General features: G+C 45.6%; 1 protein-coding gene across 8 annotated transcripts in view; it reads right to left on the bottom strand.

Moving 5' to 3' along the window:
• Positions 1 to 8,175: 8,175 nt before the first annotated feature.
• Positions 8,176 to 20,172, bottom strand: part of LOC140509884 (transmembrane protein 263-like) — a 357,693-nt gene continuing 345,696 nt past the window's right edge. For all 8 annotated transcript variants that reach the window (XM_072617926.1, XM_072617923.1, XM_072617924.1 and 5 more), the window contains one exon: positions 8,176 to 10,354. In XM_072617926.1, coding sequence (XP_072474027.1) covers positions 10,062 to 10,354 — 293 coding nt within the window. In that variant the 3' untranslated portion in view covers positions 8,176 to 10,061. The remainder of the gene's footprint in view (positions 10,355 to 20,172) is intronic.

The following is a 20,172-nucleotide window of genomic DNA, read 5'->3' on the forward strand; positions in this document are numbered from 1 at the left end:
TATTAATGTGGGGCAAAGCCACAATATATGCTGTGAGCCCTTGGAGGCTCCAAGTCCTCATAGAAATCTTTGTGGCAAATCTCCTCCCTATCTCCCCCATCTCAAAAGGTAGGGTTGCCAGATTTCACTGAGCTTTGGCCATAGGACTGTAGCAGGATTGATTTAGACCCAGAAGGATCCATGGATTTAAAGCCAGAAGCCAATGTGTTTATCAAGCACCTACTATGTGCCAGATGAGAAGCAGCATGAAGTGAACAGCTGGCCTCAGAGGGAGGAAGATCTGGATTCAGGTGCTACCTTTGACATATACCTGCCAGGTATCAGATCTCTTTAACTCTTAGTGACCCAGATAAGACTACAAATTGCAGAATGAGGGCTGCCCTTGACTAGCTGAGGTTACTTGTGTCAATGAAACCCGATGACATCTGATCTAACCTCTAATCTCTCTCCTCAACCCTACCAGGCATTGTGCTCAATGTGTAGAACCCAACATTTCCTCAAGAATCTTAGATTCTGAACTAGAAGGTACCTAAGAGGCCATTGAGTCCAATCACCTCACTTTACAAATGGGGAAACTGAGGTCTAGGGAAGGAAAGTGATTTGACCAAGGTGACACAGGTAGTAAACACCAGAGGTGGGATTTGAGCCCAGGTCTTCCTGATTTCAAATCAGTGCTCTAATCACTACACCACACTGCCTTTCCAGAGAACTTACATTCTACTGGGTTGGGTGGGGAAGCAACGTCTATGCAGGTAAATACAAAATAATTTGAGTTCGTGGGGGAGGGAGCAGGAAGTCATGTATGAGGAAGCACCCAGGTTGTGCTTTGAAGGAAGCCAGAGATTCTGTGAGGCAAAGGTGAGGAGGGAGGCATTCTGGGTGTGGGAACAGGAGATGACGTGATATGTGATAGTGACTAGGGTCTCTGGGGGTGGTAGGAATTCTCAGAGAGGCTGACATGACCATGGCCCCGGTTTGGCTCTGCTAATGCCACAGTTGCTGGAGAAAGTTTTCTCTGGTTTGGACATTCATTGGTTATTTTATGAAGGGAAATTTGCCATGTGCTCATTTTCTCGGACCTCAAGTTCCTTCTTTGCCAGATGGAAACAGTGACTTCATAGGGTGACTGAGATCTAAAGCTAACTGCAGTGACCATGTAGATAGATGTTGGCACCAGCTAAGGCACCTGGGGAACCAGGGACCTGGGTACCAATCCAAGCACTGCCACCTACTCTGTGACCTTAGGCAACTCAGTTAACTTTTCTGGGCCTCATATTCCTCATCTGTAAAAAAGATGAGGTTGGAGTAGATGTCCTCTGAGGTGTCTTCTCACTTTGAATCTGTAATCCTATGACTAGATGGTCTGTAAGGTCCCTTTTTGGAGGGCCATTTTAGGGTATAAGCAAGCCAGTCTACAAGAACACTAATATTGGTATGTACATAAGCATCACCTCATGCCCCAGACCTGGGGTGGGGAAGGGCTTGGCACCCATGTTTAGATGGAGGAAGTGACTTGCCTGCACCTTTATTGGTTAAAATAAATGATTTCACTAATGCTCATTACTGTTATGTCAAATATTCCCTTTTACAATAGCTTGACACCCTTTCCCCTCCATGTACTTGAGACTTGGATTGACTGTGGGATCAGGAACCTTTCTTTCTTTGGAGCTGGTTCCTTCTCATTTTTAGTGACCTCCCTCAGAGTCTAAGGATCTTTGCATGCTGGGAGGCTCTATTTCCTCTTATCCTTGAATCACCGAGATGGACGACATTTTCTTCTATAGCCCAGAAGTCTCCCGGTGGACCAAATCTTTCAACAAACAGTACCCTTCCCATCCCAAAGCACCTCTTGATGGGAGAAGACTCCCATTGGAAATTCGCAGAATCACAGAATTTCTGAGTTGAAAGGAACTTCAGAGAAAATACAGTCCAATCTATTGCTGACGAGTAATGCTCTCTCCAGCACGTCTGAGTGAGCTCCCAGCCTCTGCTTGAGGACCTTGGGTTAGTTGATGCTCACTCCTTCCTAAGGCTGACATCTTTGAGGGGGTCAGGACTTGGGTTATTATCTTAGTTTACACTGAGACCAGGGCATCCCCAGACCAGCCTTTTGTCCAGATGCGAGAAAGGGTTCCAATGGTAGATTTTATTTTGTTTGTTATTGATGCCTTTGTTCTTATTTCACATTTATCTCCAAATTTATTTCCCTCTCTTCCCATCCTTTGTAGCCAAGATTAAAAAAGAAAGAGGAAAAAAGGCATTTTGGTAAAACCAACCGCAAGGGTGAGAGTGCCTGACTTTTATATGTAATGTCCTATGGCTGTAGTTCCCCATCTTTGTAATAAAGGGAGGAAAGGCTTTTCTCAGCTCCGCCCAAGAGGCAAATTGAGGTGATATAATTTCACCATATTCACTTTCATTTAACTGTTGTTTCTGTTGCTGTAGTCACCGCATGTGTTATTATTTTGGGGGTGCTTACTTCACCCTCTGTCTGTTCATACAAGTCTTTTCAAGATTCTCTGGATCCTTCATAGTCATCATTTCTTACAGTGCATTAGGATTCATGTTCCTCTGGTTGAGCAATACTCAGCAAGAGTTGAGACTTACAAAACACCTTCCTCAAAATAATCCTGTGAGTGCAAGAGAAACCATCCCTTTTTGGAGTGATCCACAATCCAGTAGTATGATGTCATAGATAGGACGATTGGCCTGGAGGAAGATTGGAGTTTGAACCCCAACTCTGACACTTACCAGTTGTGTGTCCCTGGGCAAGTCACATCATTTCTCTGTGAGTTTCCTCATCTCCAAGAGAAGGGAGTTGGACTCAAGAGGCAGATCAGTGGTCCCCTGCTCATTTACAATGTCAGTATCATCCCCCAAAGTTCCAATACCTAAGGTTACTTTGGAACTCTTAGGGTGTCACCTAATTTGTCTTCAATGGATCAGCAATCATACTGGAAAGAGCAATGGATCGAGAGTCAGTGGATGTGGATTCAAAACTCACTTCCACCAACTTACTGGGTGACCCTGCATAAGTCACTTACTCTCTCTGAGCCTTTGTTTTCTCTTCTGTAAAATGAAGGGGAAGGGATAGATGATCTTGAAGGTCTCTTCCAGCTCTAAAATAAGCTGCTTGAGGACAGGGACTGTTTCATTTCTGTCTTTGTATCTTCAGTGCCTAGCACAGTGCCTGGCACCTCTGGCATTTAAAAAATGCTTGTTGATTGACCAACTGATTCTATAATACCTCAATGACCAAATCATAGCCCTAGCATGAATCCTAACTAATTCATCTGCCACACATTGCCCTTGTTGACTTCAAATAGAGCCAATTCCTGGCCTTGTCTTCAGATTCTGGGGGCCATCTAGTCCAGGATGCTATCGAATATTCTTGCCAGACTTCTTTTCTTTGGCACAGATTTCCTACATTTTCTCATAGGCTCCTCTTTCTCTCCTCCTCCTTCTTCTTATTCCTCTGTCTTCATCTCTGTATCTGTCTTCTCTCTCTGTGTCTGTCTGTCTCTCTCTCTGTCTTTGTCTATCTCTCTGTTTCCATCTCAGTCTCTCTCTCTCTCTCTCTCTCTCTCTCTCTCTCTCTCTCTCTCTCTCTCTCTCTCTCTCTCTCTCTCTGTCTCAGTCTCTGTCTCTATCTCTGTCTCTCCTCTCTCCACTGTTCTTCCAGCCTTTGGGATAATTAATGACAATAACTATCGGAAAGGGTCAGAGATTTCCTTGGTATAGGGAACTTCCAGGTGAGGAAATTCTTCTCTCTCAAAGCCAGTGAGCCCCTTCTCCAAGATTATTGCCCTAGAGCAGAGGGAAGTTAAAGAACTGAACCAGATTTATGCAGCCAGTGCACCGCCAAAGGGGAGACTTGCACCTCGGTCTCCCTGGTTTCAACGCCATCCTTCTCTCCAATATTCTATGCTACTTCTCAATAAGAATAACAACAATATAGTAATGGCAGTCACAATTCACACAGTACTTAAAGGTTTACAAAGCACCTTGCATCCATCATTAATCCAACTGAGCAAATCTTTGTGATTCCATTTGATTCCCGTAACAATCCACACAGGTAAATATTGCAAGTATTGTTCCCTTCTGTTTACACATGAAGAAACTGAGGCAGAGGGGGGTGAGTGATGTGTCTAGGGTCACAGAGCTAGTCCAAATCCATCCAAGCTATCTCCTGATTTCAGAATCCTCAGTGTAAGATGAAAGGGGAGATGAGATGCGATCTAAGATCTCTTCCAGGTCAAAATCTTGTGATTCTAATCTTTCCTTTATGGAGAAGCACTGTCACACAGAGCCCAATCTTCACCCCATTCTTTGGCTCTGTAATGTCAGCCTTGAGGACAAAACAGTGGATATTCAGGGACAATGGACTTGGGATGAGTCACTGTGTGTCCCTAGATCAGTATTGTCTCCTGGAAAATGGGAACAGTAGTTCCTGGACTACAGATTTCATTGGGATGTAGAGAGATTTGCATAAGAAAGTGTGTGAGAGAGAGGTTGTTCTCTACAAGTCACTGTAGAATTTGAGGCTCCTGAGTAGGATTCCTTCTTCCCAGGAAAGGGTGGTCTTTGGACCGCAGGCTAGATGAATTCTCTTATTTGAGATCTTAAAGGAGGTGCTGGCTCATTTGGAATTTAAACTTAAGCCCCCATTTCTGGGAGAGCCCCCGTATCTTCTCTTACTCCTTACACCCTTAGGCTGAACTGGTTACTTTCTCCCTATGTTACACATAACTCAGGGTTCATTATCCAGGGTCTGAGCTCATATAGACAGGCTTTCCTGAGAGTTTCTGGCTTGTGGCCTCATCACTGGTTTCTCCTAGGAATATCAGAATTTGGATAGGATCTAAAGGGACTTAACTATGAAGCAAACAGTCTATCAAAACACCAAATAAAGGGCAAATTTTCACCTCAAAAGAAACACAAAGGACCCAAATCTGAATCTATAAACAGTCTAGACATGTCCTCTGCCCTTTCTTCTGGCTCTCTGCCTCACCCAGGTACTTAAAGTTGTTACCAGGCTTCTAAAACCAAAACGAAGAACATTGAGATATATAGTACTAGCCTAGGTGGGTCTCCTTAGGAGTGGAAAAAATCCTGAATTCCTAGGGAACTATGGCACTTACCACCCCCTCCACCCCAGAATGGTGGGTTACCTGTCTTCTCAGGGACCTGTACAATCCATACAACCACCTAACTTGGAATATTACCCAGGGTGGAGAGCTGCCCTCCTGCAAGGGAAAGAACTCAGTGTGGTTAGAGGACCAATCAAGCTTCCCCTTTAGTGGATCACCATCTTCCATATATAGGCATATATGTATGTGTGTGTGTGCACATGTATGCATATATATGTGTATAGGTATATATGTAGACACAAATATATCAGTAGGTACATAGATAGATAGATAGATAGATAGATAGATAGATAGATAGATAGATAGATATAGATAGATAGATAGATAGATAGATAGATAGATAGATATAGATATAGTCTTTTAGACTTTTAGTTCTACCCTGGGTGGAGCCACCTACAAGTAGGTCTAGTTTTGAAGATTCCCTCACAACCTCCACCACTAGGTCTCCTCTTCCACTAAGACCAACAAGGTCCAAATGACTCACAGTGCAGTGGAGGGAGAGGTCTGGATTCCTCTACGTTATGACTTCCTTCCAGGTCTCTCCTTCTTCATGTCCTGCTCTGGGTAGTTGGGGCCACATGGATGTCCTGGCTTTTCTTGGGGTCTTGCTCTATTCCTCGGTCTCCCTCTGTCCTCTCTCTTCTCAGAGCTTCCTCTGTCTCCCCTGGTTTTGCTCTGTGTAGGGTTTTCTAGAGGGACTATGTGGATCCTCAGGAAACTGCTTCCATATCTCTTTCTATTTTTCTCTGTCTTCCCACGACCTTTCCACAACTCCCTTGAATCATAGGATTATAGATTACAGATGAAGGATCTCACCACCACTGAGGTGGAGTGATTTGCCCAAGGCCACGTAATGGTAAATATCGGAGGTAGGATTTGAAATCAGATCCATTGGCTCTAAAGCTAGTATTCTTTCCACTGTATTGCACTGATGTCCAAGGAGACTTGGGTCCCAAGGGTGTACATAGCTCAGGTGTGTGAATTAGCCATAAACTTGACTTAGAACCAGAGCAGAAGTCTCATCTGGGGGGGACACTGAGGACTTTTTACTTTGCTTAAGGATCTCATACCTCGTCAAGAGACACAAAAGAAAGGAGAAGCTTACCATGTTCCTCCTGGAAGCATATCCATCCATTTACAGAGGTGAAAACTGAGGAATGGTAAAATGGTACAGCTGTGGATCTGGAAAAGGAAGGCGCAAGTCTTGATCCCTGGGCTTTTCTACTCTGCCTTGCTTAACAAAATCGGGGCAAATCATTACATGGTCATATGACTTAAAACCGGATAGAATATCTTAGAGATAATTCAGTATATCATACTCATTTTACCAAAGAGGAAACTGAGGACGAGGGATAGGTAATACCTTGTCCAAGCACACCCAACCAGAATGAAGCTGAGCTGAGATTGGATGCTAATCTGATTCCAAATTCGGCATTTTCCATTTTATCTACGTTTAAGTCAGTAAATCAAGAAGCATTTATTAAGAACCAACTATGTTCCAGGTCCAGTGATAGGAATGAAACTGTCTCTGCTCTTAAGGAGCTCTCATTGTCGCATTGCCTGGATCACAGAGGAGGGCAGGCTGGTAAGAGGTTGGGGTCTCGTTCTCTTCTTTGCAAGGTGGAAAACAGGAAGGCCAGATTTCTCAAGTTGCCAGAGGATTCAGGCTCTGTAAATCACCTTTCATGACACCAGAAAACCCACAGGAAGGAAGTGAATCAGAGTGACCATCTCTGTCTTGAAGCCTCACAACACATTTTTCCTAGGCAGGGGTTCAGATATCCAGCCTCTCCATAATCCCCAGGCACCTGTTCACTAGTAAAGAATCTCCATCATCTCCTGAGAATTGTGTGGTCTCGATCCTGGCTGGCGACTTCCATTAAATGTGCCACCTTGTCCTGGCCACAAGGAAGACTCCATGCTAGGAAGGGTGCTGATCTTGGAGTCATAAGATCTGTCTTTGAGTCCTTCCTGATTCCTGGCTATGTGGATTTTTCCTTTGAGAGAAACTGAGGTTCCCCAAAGCTATGCCAGTAGATTTCAGTCCTTGGTAGGTCACAGAATCTCAGTAGGGATCAGAGAGGATGTAAACAAACAAACACAATGGTATAATATCTAAAATAAAGAACATTACATATTGTACTTGTGTATAATGAGGTTCTGCTTGTGCCCCAGAAAGGCTTCCAATAAGAGCTCATCTGGCTTTTGCATGAAGACCTTCAAGGAGCAGGGCGGAGCCCATTCCACCACGATATAACTATGCTGTCATTGTTAGCAATTTTTTTCCTTGCATTGAGTTCACATTGAGCTCATGAAAGCTCCCAAGTTTCCCCAAATTGTTCCTGCTTTTTCCTTTGGGGCCAAGCAGAACAAGTCTAAATACTTTCCCATACAGTTATTGAGTCATTTTCAGTCACATCCGACTCTTTCTTGGCAAAGACCCTGGAGTGGGTTTGTCATTTCCTTTTCCAGATCATTTTACAGATGAGGAAACTGAGGCAAACAGGGTGAAGTGACTTGCCCAGGGTCTCACAGCTAGTAAGTGTCTCAGGAAGATGAGCCTTCCTTGTTCCTGGCATAGTATTCTATCTATTGCACCATCTCACTGCCCCCTTTTCTATATAACAACTCCTCAAATATGCCAACACAGTAATAATGTGTCCTCTCCCTGCTCTTACTGCTCCCACCCCTCACTTCCCTTCTACAGACTAAACATCTTCAATTCTTTCAAGTGATCTTCATATGCCATGGGCTTCATCTCAGGGCCCTCCATCATCTTGGCTGCCCTTCCTCAAAAGTTGGACTTGGGCCTGAACACAATGCTCTAAATGGGGTCAGGTCACAGCAGAGCACCCCAGGACAATCATTGCCCTCATTCTGTAGCCAGTGTTCTCAGCATAGTTGCTTTTCAAGCCATTGCCTCATCCTTGATACTAGGGCTCATTGAGAAAGGACTTCACTTCCCGGTTATCTGTCCTTTGTTGGGGCCACCATCTTTGAATAACATAGAGCACAAACCCAGAGATCCTCAGCTTCAAACTTTATTGTTTTTAAAATTACATGGATGCTTCCCACCCTATCCCAACACAAGGCCATGGGATATTTCCCAGAATCCCCATCACTGCCCCCTTTTCTGGGCTGAGGGGGAGAGCAGATCCCCTTGGGGTCAGGACTTTGATCTGTTCCTCTGAGTGTCCTGGAGAACCTGAAGGGACAAGAAGAAGGCCGTTGGCCAGCCCCAGAGAAGGTTTCTCACCTGAGCTGGGTCCCACCATAGGTGGGCCACTCTTCTCCTGCATGCTTGAACTCTTGCATTAGAGCTTCATGTGTGAAAAGATGGAGAGACAGGATTAATTTGGGAAGGGGTTTTGGTTAAGACATGGGTAGAACTGGTTGACATTTGAGGTTCTTCCAGCTTTGGGATTCTATGTGACTTGGTTGGTGGGACCATCTCTGGGCAGGAGGCTGGGAGAATCTCATGTTGCCCAGGTCACGGGGATGACCCTGAGAGGTGATATTCCTGTGTGATGTCACGGGGGGGAAATTAGGGTGGTGTCAAACTCAACTGATCCTCTTTCCTCTTCCCCATCTTCACCAGACAAATGCTTGAACCCCTTATGGGATTGCCCAAACTTGCCTTGTTCATTGGTCCAAGGTGAGACAAGATAGCCATAAGGGGCTCATTTCTATTGACCCCCTAGTGACTAGGGACTCACCTTCAAAGTGACTGGCCTTTACCTGGCAGAAAGGATCAGCCTTCCTCTCCCCACCTATGCCCTCTCATTCCACCATCTAAAGAATGATCATTTCTGGGAACCCAGGGACCATGTCTTGGGCGTTGCCCCTTTGTATTCAGAGGAGAGAATGTCCCATTCCAGGCCTCAAGGTAAGAGAGAACCCCCTGTCTCTGTGGTTAAATAAACCATGGAATCTGAAGGCATGCAGGCTATGGGGTCACTGCAACATGTGCAATGTGCTTGGCTCCAAGTAGGGCAGCGGGCAAAGATGAGCACAGTCACCATGGCATGGCAGGAGGGGCACCGGCCTGGGAGGTAGGACACTTGGGTTCTGGCCCTGGCTCTGCCACTAATGCCATCCAAAATCATTTCCCAGGTCCCTACTGTATGAGAGGGGTGTGGGACACAAGGGAAAAAATGAGGGAGTCCCTACCCTCAGGGAACTGACGTTGTACAAGCTGTTTTTCAGATGTGGTCATCCATTGACCAGCTGGTATTGGGCTCAGTTCAGACCCTAGCCCATCCATGTTGGATCCCTAGGTCCCATTAAAGGTCACCTTGTGGGGTCAATAGGACTCAGTTTCCCCATCTATCCAAATGAGGTTTAGATGATGTCCAAGGTCCCCTGTGTAGTGCTGGAATTGTAGAAGTCTCTACTTGAGTGGTATCTATGTCTAGAATCCACAAGTGAGTGCTAGGGAGAATTGGGAGAGAACTTGATCCTACCCATGCTGAAGGAGAAGGAAGCTTTGGCCTTGTCTGAGGATAAGAACAGTTATGTTTAAGCCAAATGGGCAGAAGAAGAAGCCCCGGGTTCTGGCTAGCTGTGGTTCTATGGGTTGCTTTTCTAGCTGATCCTGCTCTGTGTCAGGACCCCAGTCCCCTTGGTCTCCATATGTCCCTGAAGGCCACCCTCAGAGGCCCTGGGAATCATCTTCCCTGATGAGTTTGAGAAATGGAACTTCAGGCAGGATGACACCATGAAAAGCTGTGGCCAAGGCCTGGCCTAAGCAGGCCTACATGGTGGAGGGGGAGGGGAAATAGAGGAAACTGCTTCTAACTGTGGCCTGGGGAGCAGTGGATAAGCCAGATGAGGCCTGGGTCCAGTCTGTCTGATGAAAAGGAGTCCTGGGGACAGTTGAGGATCTGGCCATGGCCTTCAGCCACCCTGAAGTTAATCAGCCTTATCCTTCTTCCTGGTGGTGAAAGGGACCTTCCCAGCCACGGCGGAGCCTACAGCTCCTACGCCACTGCTCACGGCTGACACGCTGCCCTTCACCAGCCCCATGCCAGCTGTGGGTACTGTGGTCACGGCTGTCTTGGTGAGTGCCAGACTCTTGCTCCCCACCCAGGCGACGCCTCCTAGAGTAGCCCCCACAGCGCCCTTGGTGATGCTGAAGAGGCCACCCGTCATTCTCCAAATCACCCCTCCTTGTTCTTCCAGCTGCCCAGGGGGTTTTTTGGAATCTGTGGAGAGAAGGAAGAGAGAAGGGCCTGAGCCTATGGACACGTGAGCCCCCTTCATTCATTTGTCCCCTCATTCTGTAGAACCATCCACACATAAGCACTTTTTAAAGGCAGTTTTGTACAACAGAAAGAGCATTAGCCTCTGAAGTCAGAGGACCTGAGTTCAAATTCTGTCTCTGCTGCCATCTGCCTGGGGGAATATCACACAACCTTTCTGGGCCTTAGTTTTAGAGAGGCATTGTGGCTTAATGGGTAAAGAGATGACCTCAAATTCAGAAAGACCGGGTTTCAAACCCTGACATTATTAGTCGCGTGTATCCCCTCTTTTACCAGATGAAGAAACTGAGGCCCAGAGATTTGTCCAAGGTCATAGCACATTGAAGAGCTAGGGTTTGAACCCTGAGGCCTCCAGTGTTATTCCCTAGACCTACCCTCCCCCTAACAGGTAAGCCCCCTCAAGGCAGGGCCAGTCTCACTTTTGTATCTGTAATCCTAGGACAGGGACCAGTGATGGATAGATCTTTGCTGAATGGAATAAGCCCCAGTTCTTGGACTGTTTCCACTTCCATAAAGATATGAATCTGTATGGAATCTGATCTGATCTGAAAGGACCAGGACCTCCCATTGCATCCTGGGCCATCACCAGTTGTCCTGATAAATATCCAGCCACTGGATCCAGATGCTTAGGAGAAGAAGATGAGGCTGGTAACCTTGCACAGCCCTTCCTCACTCAAATCAAAGTCACCTTCAAGTCATGTCATCATCTTGATGTCATGATCCTCTTTGAGAATGAAGGACAAACACAACCTGTGAGTGAGTAGCAGCTTCTCCTCTCTTGCCCTGTCCTGTCCTGTCCTGTCCTCTCCTCTCTTCTGGAGTTCTGCCCAGGAAAAGGTAAACTCCATGATCATAAGCTGCCTTTGTTCCTCTGGGTTTACTGGTTACATATCTTGCTCAAAGATGAAACCTTAAACCTAATTCACTCTGGAGCTCATAGACTGGACAAGTCCCCACCCACCTAGCACAGAGTGGATGTAATAACTAAATAGTAATTGTTTCTCTTTTACCCAGGAACCCTGAGAGTCTTCCCCTCCCAGTTTGATTTTTTTTTTTTAATTAACGGGGCCATCCCTTGAGTAACTTAATGAAGCCTATTCATTGAATGGGTGTTTCTCACTCAATGGCCAGAGTCTTACTTTGCTTCCTGGGCCACCTCCAGTCATCCTGATAAATATCAGGCCACTGGACCCAGATGGCTCAGGAGAAGAAAATGAGGTTGCACAGCCCTCCCTCACTCAAATCAAAGTCAACTGCAAGTCATGTCATCATCGTGATGTCATGGTCCTCTTTGAGAATGAAGGACAAACACAGCAACAACTTCCATACGGTGAGGTGTGGTGGTGAGAGCCATGGATTTGGAATCAAAAGACCCGAGTTCAAAATTGTGCTCTCCATCTGTCCCAGCCACAATCTTGGCTGGCACCTCACAGGATCATGTACCTTAGAGAGCTTCAGAAATGGGACTGGAGTGGTTTTGCTTCTGTTATCAGTGATCCCTGGCCTGGATTTCAATCCAAGCTCTTGAGTCATCAAACAATAGGCATTTGTCAAGTCCCTACTATAGAAATAGACCATGTAGCTTCTCTGGGTCTCAGTTTCCTCATCCTTAAAAGCAAGAGATTGGACTAGTGGTCCTCTGAGAGTTCTTCCCACTCTGTATTCAGAGCCCTGTACAATCTGGTGCTCTGTGAAATTCCATGAGGGATTTCCATGCATCATCTCTTTCACCCCAAAGAGGAAGAGGAGTGTGTGCCCGGTTTCCATGCCACTGTGAAATGGAAAGTGATGGTACTATCTTGCAGTTGCCTTGCCAGGGTCCACAAGTCCCAGCAATGGTGCCACCTCAATCCCCTATGTGTCTTCAGGAGAAGCCAGATTGGCCCAGTTGGTGAGCGCTTCTGATGAGGCCATGGTCATGGGTTTGTTCCTCTAAAGGACTGTTACCTTTTCACCAAGGAAGATTTATTCCATAGGCACAGGCTAAGCTCAGGTTCAGGCAGACTCTTATTCCCTTGTATGTCTTCAGAAATTCAACTGACAAGCATCTATTAAGTACCTACTACGTGTCACGCACTGTGCTACCTATGAGGGAGGGGTATCAAGGCAAAAAATGAGAGTCTCTGACTTCAAGGGACTTACATTCTACTACAGGAGGGAATAAGTAAGTACACAGTATATACAATCAATGGAAAGTCATATCAAGGGGAGGGAGAGTCATGGGAGGGTCAGAAAAGATCTCATGGAGGGAGGTGGTGGGCACTTCTGAGGATTTCCAAGAGGCAGATATGAGGGTGGGGAGAAGGCATTCTGGACCTGATGTACCGGGCTGTGCAAAGTATAAAGACAAGAGAGGGCATGTACTGTATGGGAAACTGGCATGGAGAGTGCCTGAAGGGAACCTAGGGGAGACCCAAGGGCCCCAACAAGGCCCTCTGATACCAGTCCCCAGCACAGATGGAGCCTTAAGCAGTGTGGTTTCATGGAAAGAGCATCAGATTTGGAGTCAGAAGGCCTTGGTTCAAATCTGCCTCCTACTTGTCATGTGATACTCAGCAAGTCCATTTCCTTTTCCTCAGTTTCCTCCCTTGTAAAATAAGGGCATTGAACTGGATGACCTCTAAATCTCTTTCAGCTCCAAATCCTTTCTGCATGTCATTACTGGCTCCTGCCTGAAAGACAAGATTCATACTTTCCATCTCCTGCCTCTTGGGAGTCCCTTGGGGGCACACCTTCAGAAAAGGTCCAGATCACTGAAGTTACTGATCTCCCTAGATCAGAGCTTCTTAACCTGGGGACTAGAGACTCCATAGATTTCAGAGGGAGGGAACCCATGAACTTGATGGGGAAAGAAAAACCACCCTATACTTTTATTCATCTTTGAATTCTTTGTGTGCTTTATTTTGTGCATTTAAAATATTCAGAGAGGGCATACATAGGCGCAAAGGATCTATGGCATGTCATTAAGAACCTTTACCTTAAATAATCCAGCCTTCCTCCCCTCCTCCATCCCCTTGCTGGCATGTCTCTGGTCACTCACTATAGCCATAATCTTGGCCACAAACTGCTCCTGGTCAGGATGCAGATCCTAATCTTATGACTGATCACTGGTCAGGTCTGACCCTGATCACAGACCAACCCCTCCTCATGCTGGCCTAAGTGAGATAACCTTACCCCTCATCACAAAAAGCTCCTACTCTACACCGAGTCTGCCTTCTCCAAGCCAGGACCCTTCAACCCTTTCTGGTTGCTCCCTTCTAGTTCCCATCCTCTCAGCAGCTCATAGTCCCCAGGAAAGCAGTAAATTCCTGGGCAGATAAGGCCTGGGATTTACAGCAGCAGGTTAGCAGCTCAGACAATAGAGCAAAGGGATCATTCTAGTGGCAGCTATAGAAGAAGAGCCCAGATAAAGGCAGAGGCAGCGAAGGGCCAGCAGCACATACAGCGGATATGAGAAAGTCATTGAAAAGGAAAGAAGCAGGTTGAGTCCTGGAGACCACAGTTGAAAATAACAACAGCCTGCATGTATGCCCTTTTCTAAGGTTTGCAAAGTACCTTCTGAGCAACAGTCTGATGGGAGTAGGTAGAAGTATTAGTCTCATTCCACTGAGGAAACCAAGGCACAGGGGCACTTAGCGACTTGCCCATTGTACACCCAGCTGTTAAGTGTTCACAGCTGGATTTGCATCTATGTCTTCTGTCTCAAGGCCAAACCCCTGGTCATGCCACCACTCTGCCTCTTAGATTCACAGGGGTTCTAAACCTGAGGTCTGGGAACTATTTTTTAAAATATATTTTTGTAATTATTTCAATCCAAATGTTTTCCTTTGTAATCTATGCATTTTACTTTATGCTTTTAAAATATGATTCTGAGAAGGGGTCCATAGCTTCACCATACTTCCAAAGGGGTCCAGGACAAGGAAAAAGGTTAAGAATCCCTGTTTTAGAGGAACTGGGAAGTAAGGGAAGGAACAAACATTTATTAGGCACCGAATGTGTGCCAGGTACTATGCTAAGTGCTGAGAATATAAACAAAGGCAAAAAAAGGTCCTTGCTCCCAAGGAGCTCGTAGTCTAATGGGAAAATTTCTTGTTTCTGCAGATATCTACCAACAAACACATAAAAGCCTCAGATTTCATTACTAAGGCAGGAAACCTTCCATTCTGCACTGAGATCAAGCTTACAAAGCAAATACCCCTGGGAGACAGAATAGCTGATGACAGAAATTCACACTAAGCCAAGCAACTGTGCTGACTAAAGACACTCCAGTTCATGCTACAGGATCTCACCTGGACACTACCTCCGTCTCCACAATGGGTGTGCTTTCTTCTGGAATCCTCCACTTCCCAGCTCTCCCGAAGAGCTCCTTGATTTCTGCTTTACTGAGGAAATCAAGGTCATTTGTCCTGAGCTCCCTCTTCTCCACTCCTTCACATTTCAAAACCCCACTTTGTCATTTCCCATTTTTGCCCCTTTTACTCTGACAAAAAGTTGTCTTTTCTTATAGGCACTAATTATGCTTAGGCTGCTTCTCCTTTTCACAGTCAAATTCTTAGACTCTTCTGTGCTGTTACCTCCATTTCTGTACCTCCTTTTCTCCTTCTCACTTCCCTGTTTCTATTGAGGATGCTACCATTCTCTCATCACCAAGGATGGCAATTTCAGAATAGCTCCTGATTCTCCTCTCTTCCTCACTCTCCACATTTAGTCAGCTATCTGCTCTGTCTTCACAAGATCACTCACCTACGTTCCCTTTTGCACATAGTTAAGGCCTTTATGTGTGAATCTCTCCCCTCTCCAGTCCACCCCCAGAACTGTCCAATCTTCTTGAAGTCCAGGTCTCACTGTATTGCTCCTCTATTCAAAAATCTTCAGTTGATCCCTATTGTCTGCGTATACAACTGGCTCTACTCTGCTTCATAAATTCTGTGTTCCAGCCACATTAGAATTTTAGCTGTTTCAACACAGGTGCCATCCCCTCTAGGAAGTCTTTGTCAATCTATCCTCCTCACATCCTTCCTCCCTCAAGGGCCAAGTCATTTTCCCCCTCAGATTTCTCTTCTGTCTCTGTCTGTCTCTGTTTTTGTTTGTCTGTTTCTGTCTCTGTCTGTCTGTTTCTGTCTCCTGGGTACCATTTTTGTACTTATCTTTCTTCTTATTTAAGTTTCTGGAGAGAAATGTCTGTGCTCAGTCTTATCCCCATTTCTTTCCTAGGTGCTTTAATGAAGCTTTGTTGAGGACCTGATAGCTGTATTTTAAAGGCTGTCATGTGGAAGATGATTAGACTCATACCGCTTGGCCCTAGAGGGCAAGACAAGCACCGAAAGGAAGAAGTTGGAGGGAGGTAGATATATAAAGGAAAACTTTCTTTTCATAAGAATTTCCTCCAAGTGGCTTGGCCTGGGAAAGGGGTGGGTTTCCCATCCATAGGGATTTCAAGTAGGAGCAGGATGACCATTTTTGGTGGATGTCAGACCGGGCATTTCCATTCAGGTCCTGTTTGGACTAGGGGACCTCTGAGGTCTCCACTCTCTTTCCTAGGTAGGATATTCTGAGAATTGTTTCTCCCTGAAACCCAAGGCACAGGCTAGGCAGATGGCCAAGGTCAGGAGATCAGCCCATGGCTGTGGATGAGAGCAAAGCTAACTGGCCTTTAGAGGCCCTAGACCTTGACCTCATTAGCTCCATCTCACTGAGCTAACCAGAGACATAGGCTGAATCACTGGCCTTTACATTGGCTGATTAAGGAAGGGAGGGGCATTTAAAGTTCAGGAAGGGGGCTGGGAGAGAGGCTGAGAGAGGGAGTGAGGCTGGCAGTTCTGGATAAAATCCAGGCAATACAGAACCTCCGTACCTCTCCTTAAAATTTCCCATTCCAACTTTCTACCTCTCCCTCTCACCCCAACAGCTAACCCCATTCTGCTGCTTCAGCAAGATTCTTTGTTTCTTTTCACAGTTGCTAAGGCAACCACATGTTCTGGGTACAGTGGGACAGTCCTTGGATGCTTGAGGATGTGAAGGCCTCAGGTTTCAGAAGCAGTGATGGTGTCCCTTGGGACACTCTCAGGATCATCCAATTTATCAAGTGATGTTGGCATCAATGTAGATTTAGAACAGGAAGGAGCATTGAAGGTCATCTACTTCAACCTTTTCCTTGAGGAAACAGACCCAGGAAGGTTACATGGGACTCTCAGGTCACAGAGCTAGTCAGTAGAAGAGCCAGGATAGAACCTGGCTTTTCTGACTCAAAAGTCAACACGTTTTTCACTGTCTCCTAAAACTAGGTGGTCCGACCATCTAGTCTGACCCTCTCCTCTTCACAAAAAACTAAAGACTGAGAAGTTGTCTATAGCCACACAGATGGCAGTAGCCACTCCCACTTTAGGGCTTTCCTCAAAATAACCCGATAAAGCAGGTAGTCTAAATCCCCATTTGATCGATTATTGCTCCCATTTTAGAGATGAGAAAACTGAGATTTGGGAAAAGGAAATGACTTGCTCACAGTCACACAACTAGTAAGTATCAGAACCAGGATTGGAACTTAGGGCTCTGTGGACTCCAAGCTCTTTCTGCCTCTCTTGTTGTCAGGGGAAGTTCAGAATGAAAGTGACTAGAATGAGGAGTAAGTGGCCAATCTAGGCCTTCTAATTTAAAATCACCTGTGATTTCCACTACCTCCTACTGCCCCTATAGAGACTCAGAAGTCATCTAGTTCAACTCATCTCCCAAAGGAATCTCTGATAACAACTGATAAGTATCAGGCCAGCCTTGGCTTGAAGACTGCCAAGTAGGAGGGGGAGAGGGGATCTACTGCCTCTTTTTTTCAGGCAATAGGGGTTAAATGACTTGCCCAGGGTGACACAGCTAATAAGTATCTGGGGCAGGATTAAAATTCAGGCCTTCCTCACTCCAAGTTCACTCTATCCACAATATCCTATCCACTGCAATCCTCATTTTATCAATGTTCTTCCTAAAATGTCAGCGATGATCTGACACCATGGTGACCTAATGAGGTGTCTCTGCAGGGGGGATAGTTGGCAGCCCAGCTGTTCCTACTCCCCAAACCCTAGCCATTGGCAGCTCAAGATATTCTCCTTGCCAGACTCTGAGCCTTTAGGACAGTTCAAAAAATATTTCTGTGGGTCTCCAGACATCTGAGTAGTTTTGTCCTCAGTGGGAGCAGCGTCATAAACTGGGAACACGGTAGGTCCTGAAAGGGCTTTGGGGCCAAAAATATGCTCTTCCTAATTATAATAACAGCCCATATTTATTGAATATATTTTTATGTTCTCTGCTTGCATTGTTCCCCTAAGATCCTCTTCTGATGCCTTATCATGGCCCAGAGGTGAACTTGGCTTCTCTAAGGCTTTGGCAGATGCTACCAAGTTGGAGAGGCTTAGAGATAGTCCCTTGTGCCTAACTTCTAGAATGTAAGGAAACTCCATACCAGAATACCCTTCCATTGCAGCTCACAGAAACCAGTGCAACCGTCCAGTAAGGGGTGGAGGGGCTATGCATGTTCCGTGTTATGGAGGATACATTTACACAGATGGAATGAAAGAACTGGGAAGTACTGAAGCTAATGAACATCATCCTCATTTTCCAGCATAACCAGACTTCCACCCAAGCCTGGGATGTTTTGTATGCTGCTGTTGCAGATACAAAATACATATTTTCTAATTGGTGGAGAGAATGCTGAGTCCTATAGGAAGCTGAGTGTCTGAGAGAGGGGTAGGGTTGGTCTGAAAATTTCTTGAGAGAGAGAAATGTGAGGTTCCAGACATTCTTCAGGAGAGAAAGAAAGATTTTGGAAGCTGCAGACATATAGAGGAAGCATAGTATCTGATACAGAATAGGTGCTTAATTCATGCTTATTGGATTGAATGGAGCATTATACATTAGGGAATAAACATTTATTAAGCACCTACTATGTGCCAGGGACTATGCTGAGTTCTTTATACATATTATCTCATTGGATAATTTCATAATTGAACGATCCCTGACTTTTCTTTGACACCTGCCTCCTCTTTTGAACATCAGTATTCTCCTGGTGATGCATATGGAAATCACAGTCCCTGAATGATCAAAATTGTGGAGGGTCTAAAGGGCAATGGGAAGATGTATGGCAGTTGTAAGGATGGTGCCGCTTGTGCAGATAAGAGGGGGTATGAAGGATGTTATTCAGGAAATTCATGCTAAGAAAGGGAGGAGGGGAAGGCCAACTAATGAACTCAGAGGATAACAGATGGTCAACTGGTATATTGTATTAGCGCCCACAGAATGTAAAGAAACCAAGACAAAGGCTTTAAGGAGATCCCCTGTTGGGGATTTAAGGAAGGTCGAGAACAAGAATTGAATAGGATGAGAAGGTCGCAATCTGCACTAGTGAACCCACTACAGCTTTTTAACATATGTGATTTCCTTTGTGTCTCACGAAACTCCTAGCACTGTTTGGTGCAAAGGACAGGGTAATCATGTTGAATTTTACAGATGAGAGAAGTCCAAGGTGTGAAGGTACTTGGGCTCTGGGGTTTCTATAAGGATTTGGTGGAGGTCACAGATAACTTGCCTTCCCTGGTAGAATCCAAGTCCCTTAGAAGTAGGAATTCCTTCATTCTTTGTGCCGGGCACATTTGGAGACCCTTAATAAATGCTTGTAGGTTGACTGCCAAAGGCACAGAGTACAGAGAACTTACCTGAGAAATCTTGAGAGGGTTTTGAAGGATCCTCCCAAAATCATCTCCTCAAGGTCCCTCAGGTACTAGGGTTGCAATCTGAATCAAGCCCTCTGACTCTATATCCGAAGTTTCCTTCCTTCCTTCCTTCCTTCCTTCCTTCCTTCCTTCCTTCCTTCCTTCCTTCCTTCCTTCCTTCCTTCCTTCCTTCCTTCCTTCCTTCTTTCCCCTTTACAATGTGGCCCAGTCTTTCTTTTTCCTGAAAAGAATGGGCACAGAAACCCCATTCAAAGGGGTTGAGGAAAGAGTGTGCAATGAGAAAGTGGAGAAAACTTTTTAAAGAAATTCATTCACATGACCAAGCTGGCTAGGACAGAAAGGTCAAAGGAAGGTTTTGTTTTTAGGATACAATAGCACTGGGCATGCTGGTAGAGAGGTGGGAAGGAACCAGTGGAGCAGTAAGGATGGAAGATGCCTGGAGAAGACAGCAGAGGAGAGCATCAGCAGCTCTCATGGCTTAGGAGGACTTCCTTGTGTTGGGATGAGAGCTGTGTACCTGTCCCCTATGGTCATCAGGTCTTGGATCTGGAGACTGAAGGGACCTCAGAGACTATACCATCCAATCTCCTCAATTTACACATGGCCCAGAGATTAAGTGATAGGCCCAAGGTTGCTCAAATAGTCAATGGCAGGGCTGGGATTCATACCAATGTGGACTCAGGTAACAGCTCTGTAGCCCTGTGACTTTGGGTCAGTAACTTCACCTTTGAACCTCAGATTCCTCATCCATACATGGAGGAGGTTGGGCTAGGGAATATAGGAGGCAGTCTGGTACTGTGGAAAGAGCAACGACTTTCTGGTTATTTTAAAATCTTGTCAAGAATCAGAGAGCGATGCTAGGAAGAGAATGGAACAAGGAGGTGGGATGACTCAGTAGGAAATGACAACAATGGAGTTTTCTTTAAGGCTTTAGAGTTTGCAAAGCTCTTTATGTACAGCATCTCATTAGATCCTCATAATCATCATTTGAGGTAAATGCTGCTATTCTCCATTTTACAAATGAGGAAACGGAGGCTCCGAGAGGTT

This window comes from Notamacropus eugenii, chromosome 6 (assembly GCF_028372415.1).
Source record: "Notamacropus eugenii isolate mMacEug1 chromosome 6, mMacEug1.pri_v2, whole genome shotgun sequence".
Lineage (NCBI taxonomy): Eukaryota > Metazoa > Chordata > Mammalia > Diprotodontia > Macropodidae > Notamacropus > Notamacropus eugenii.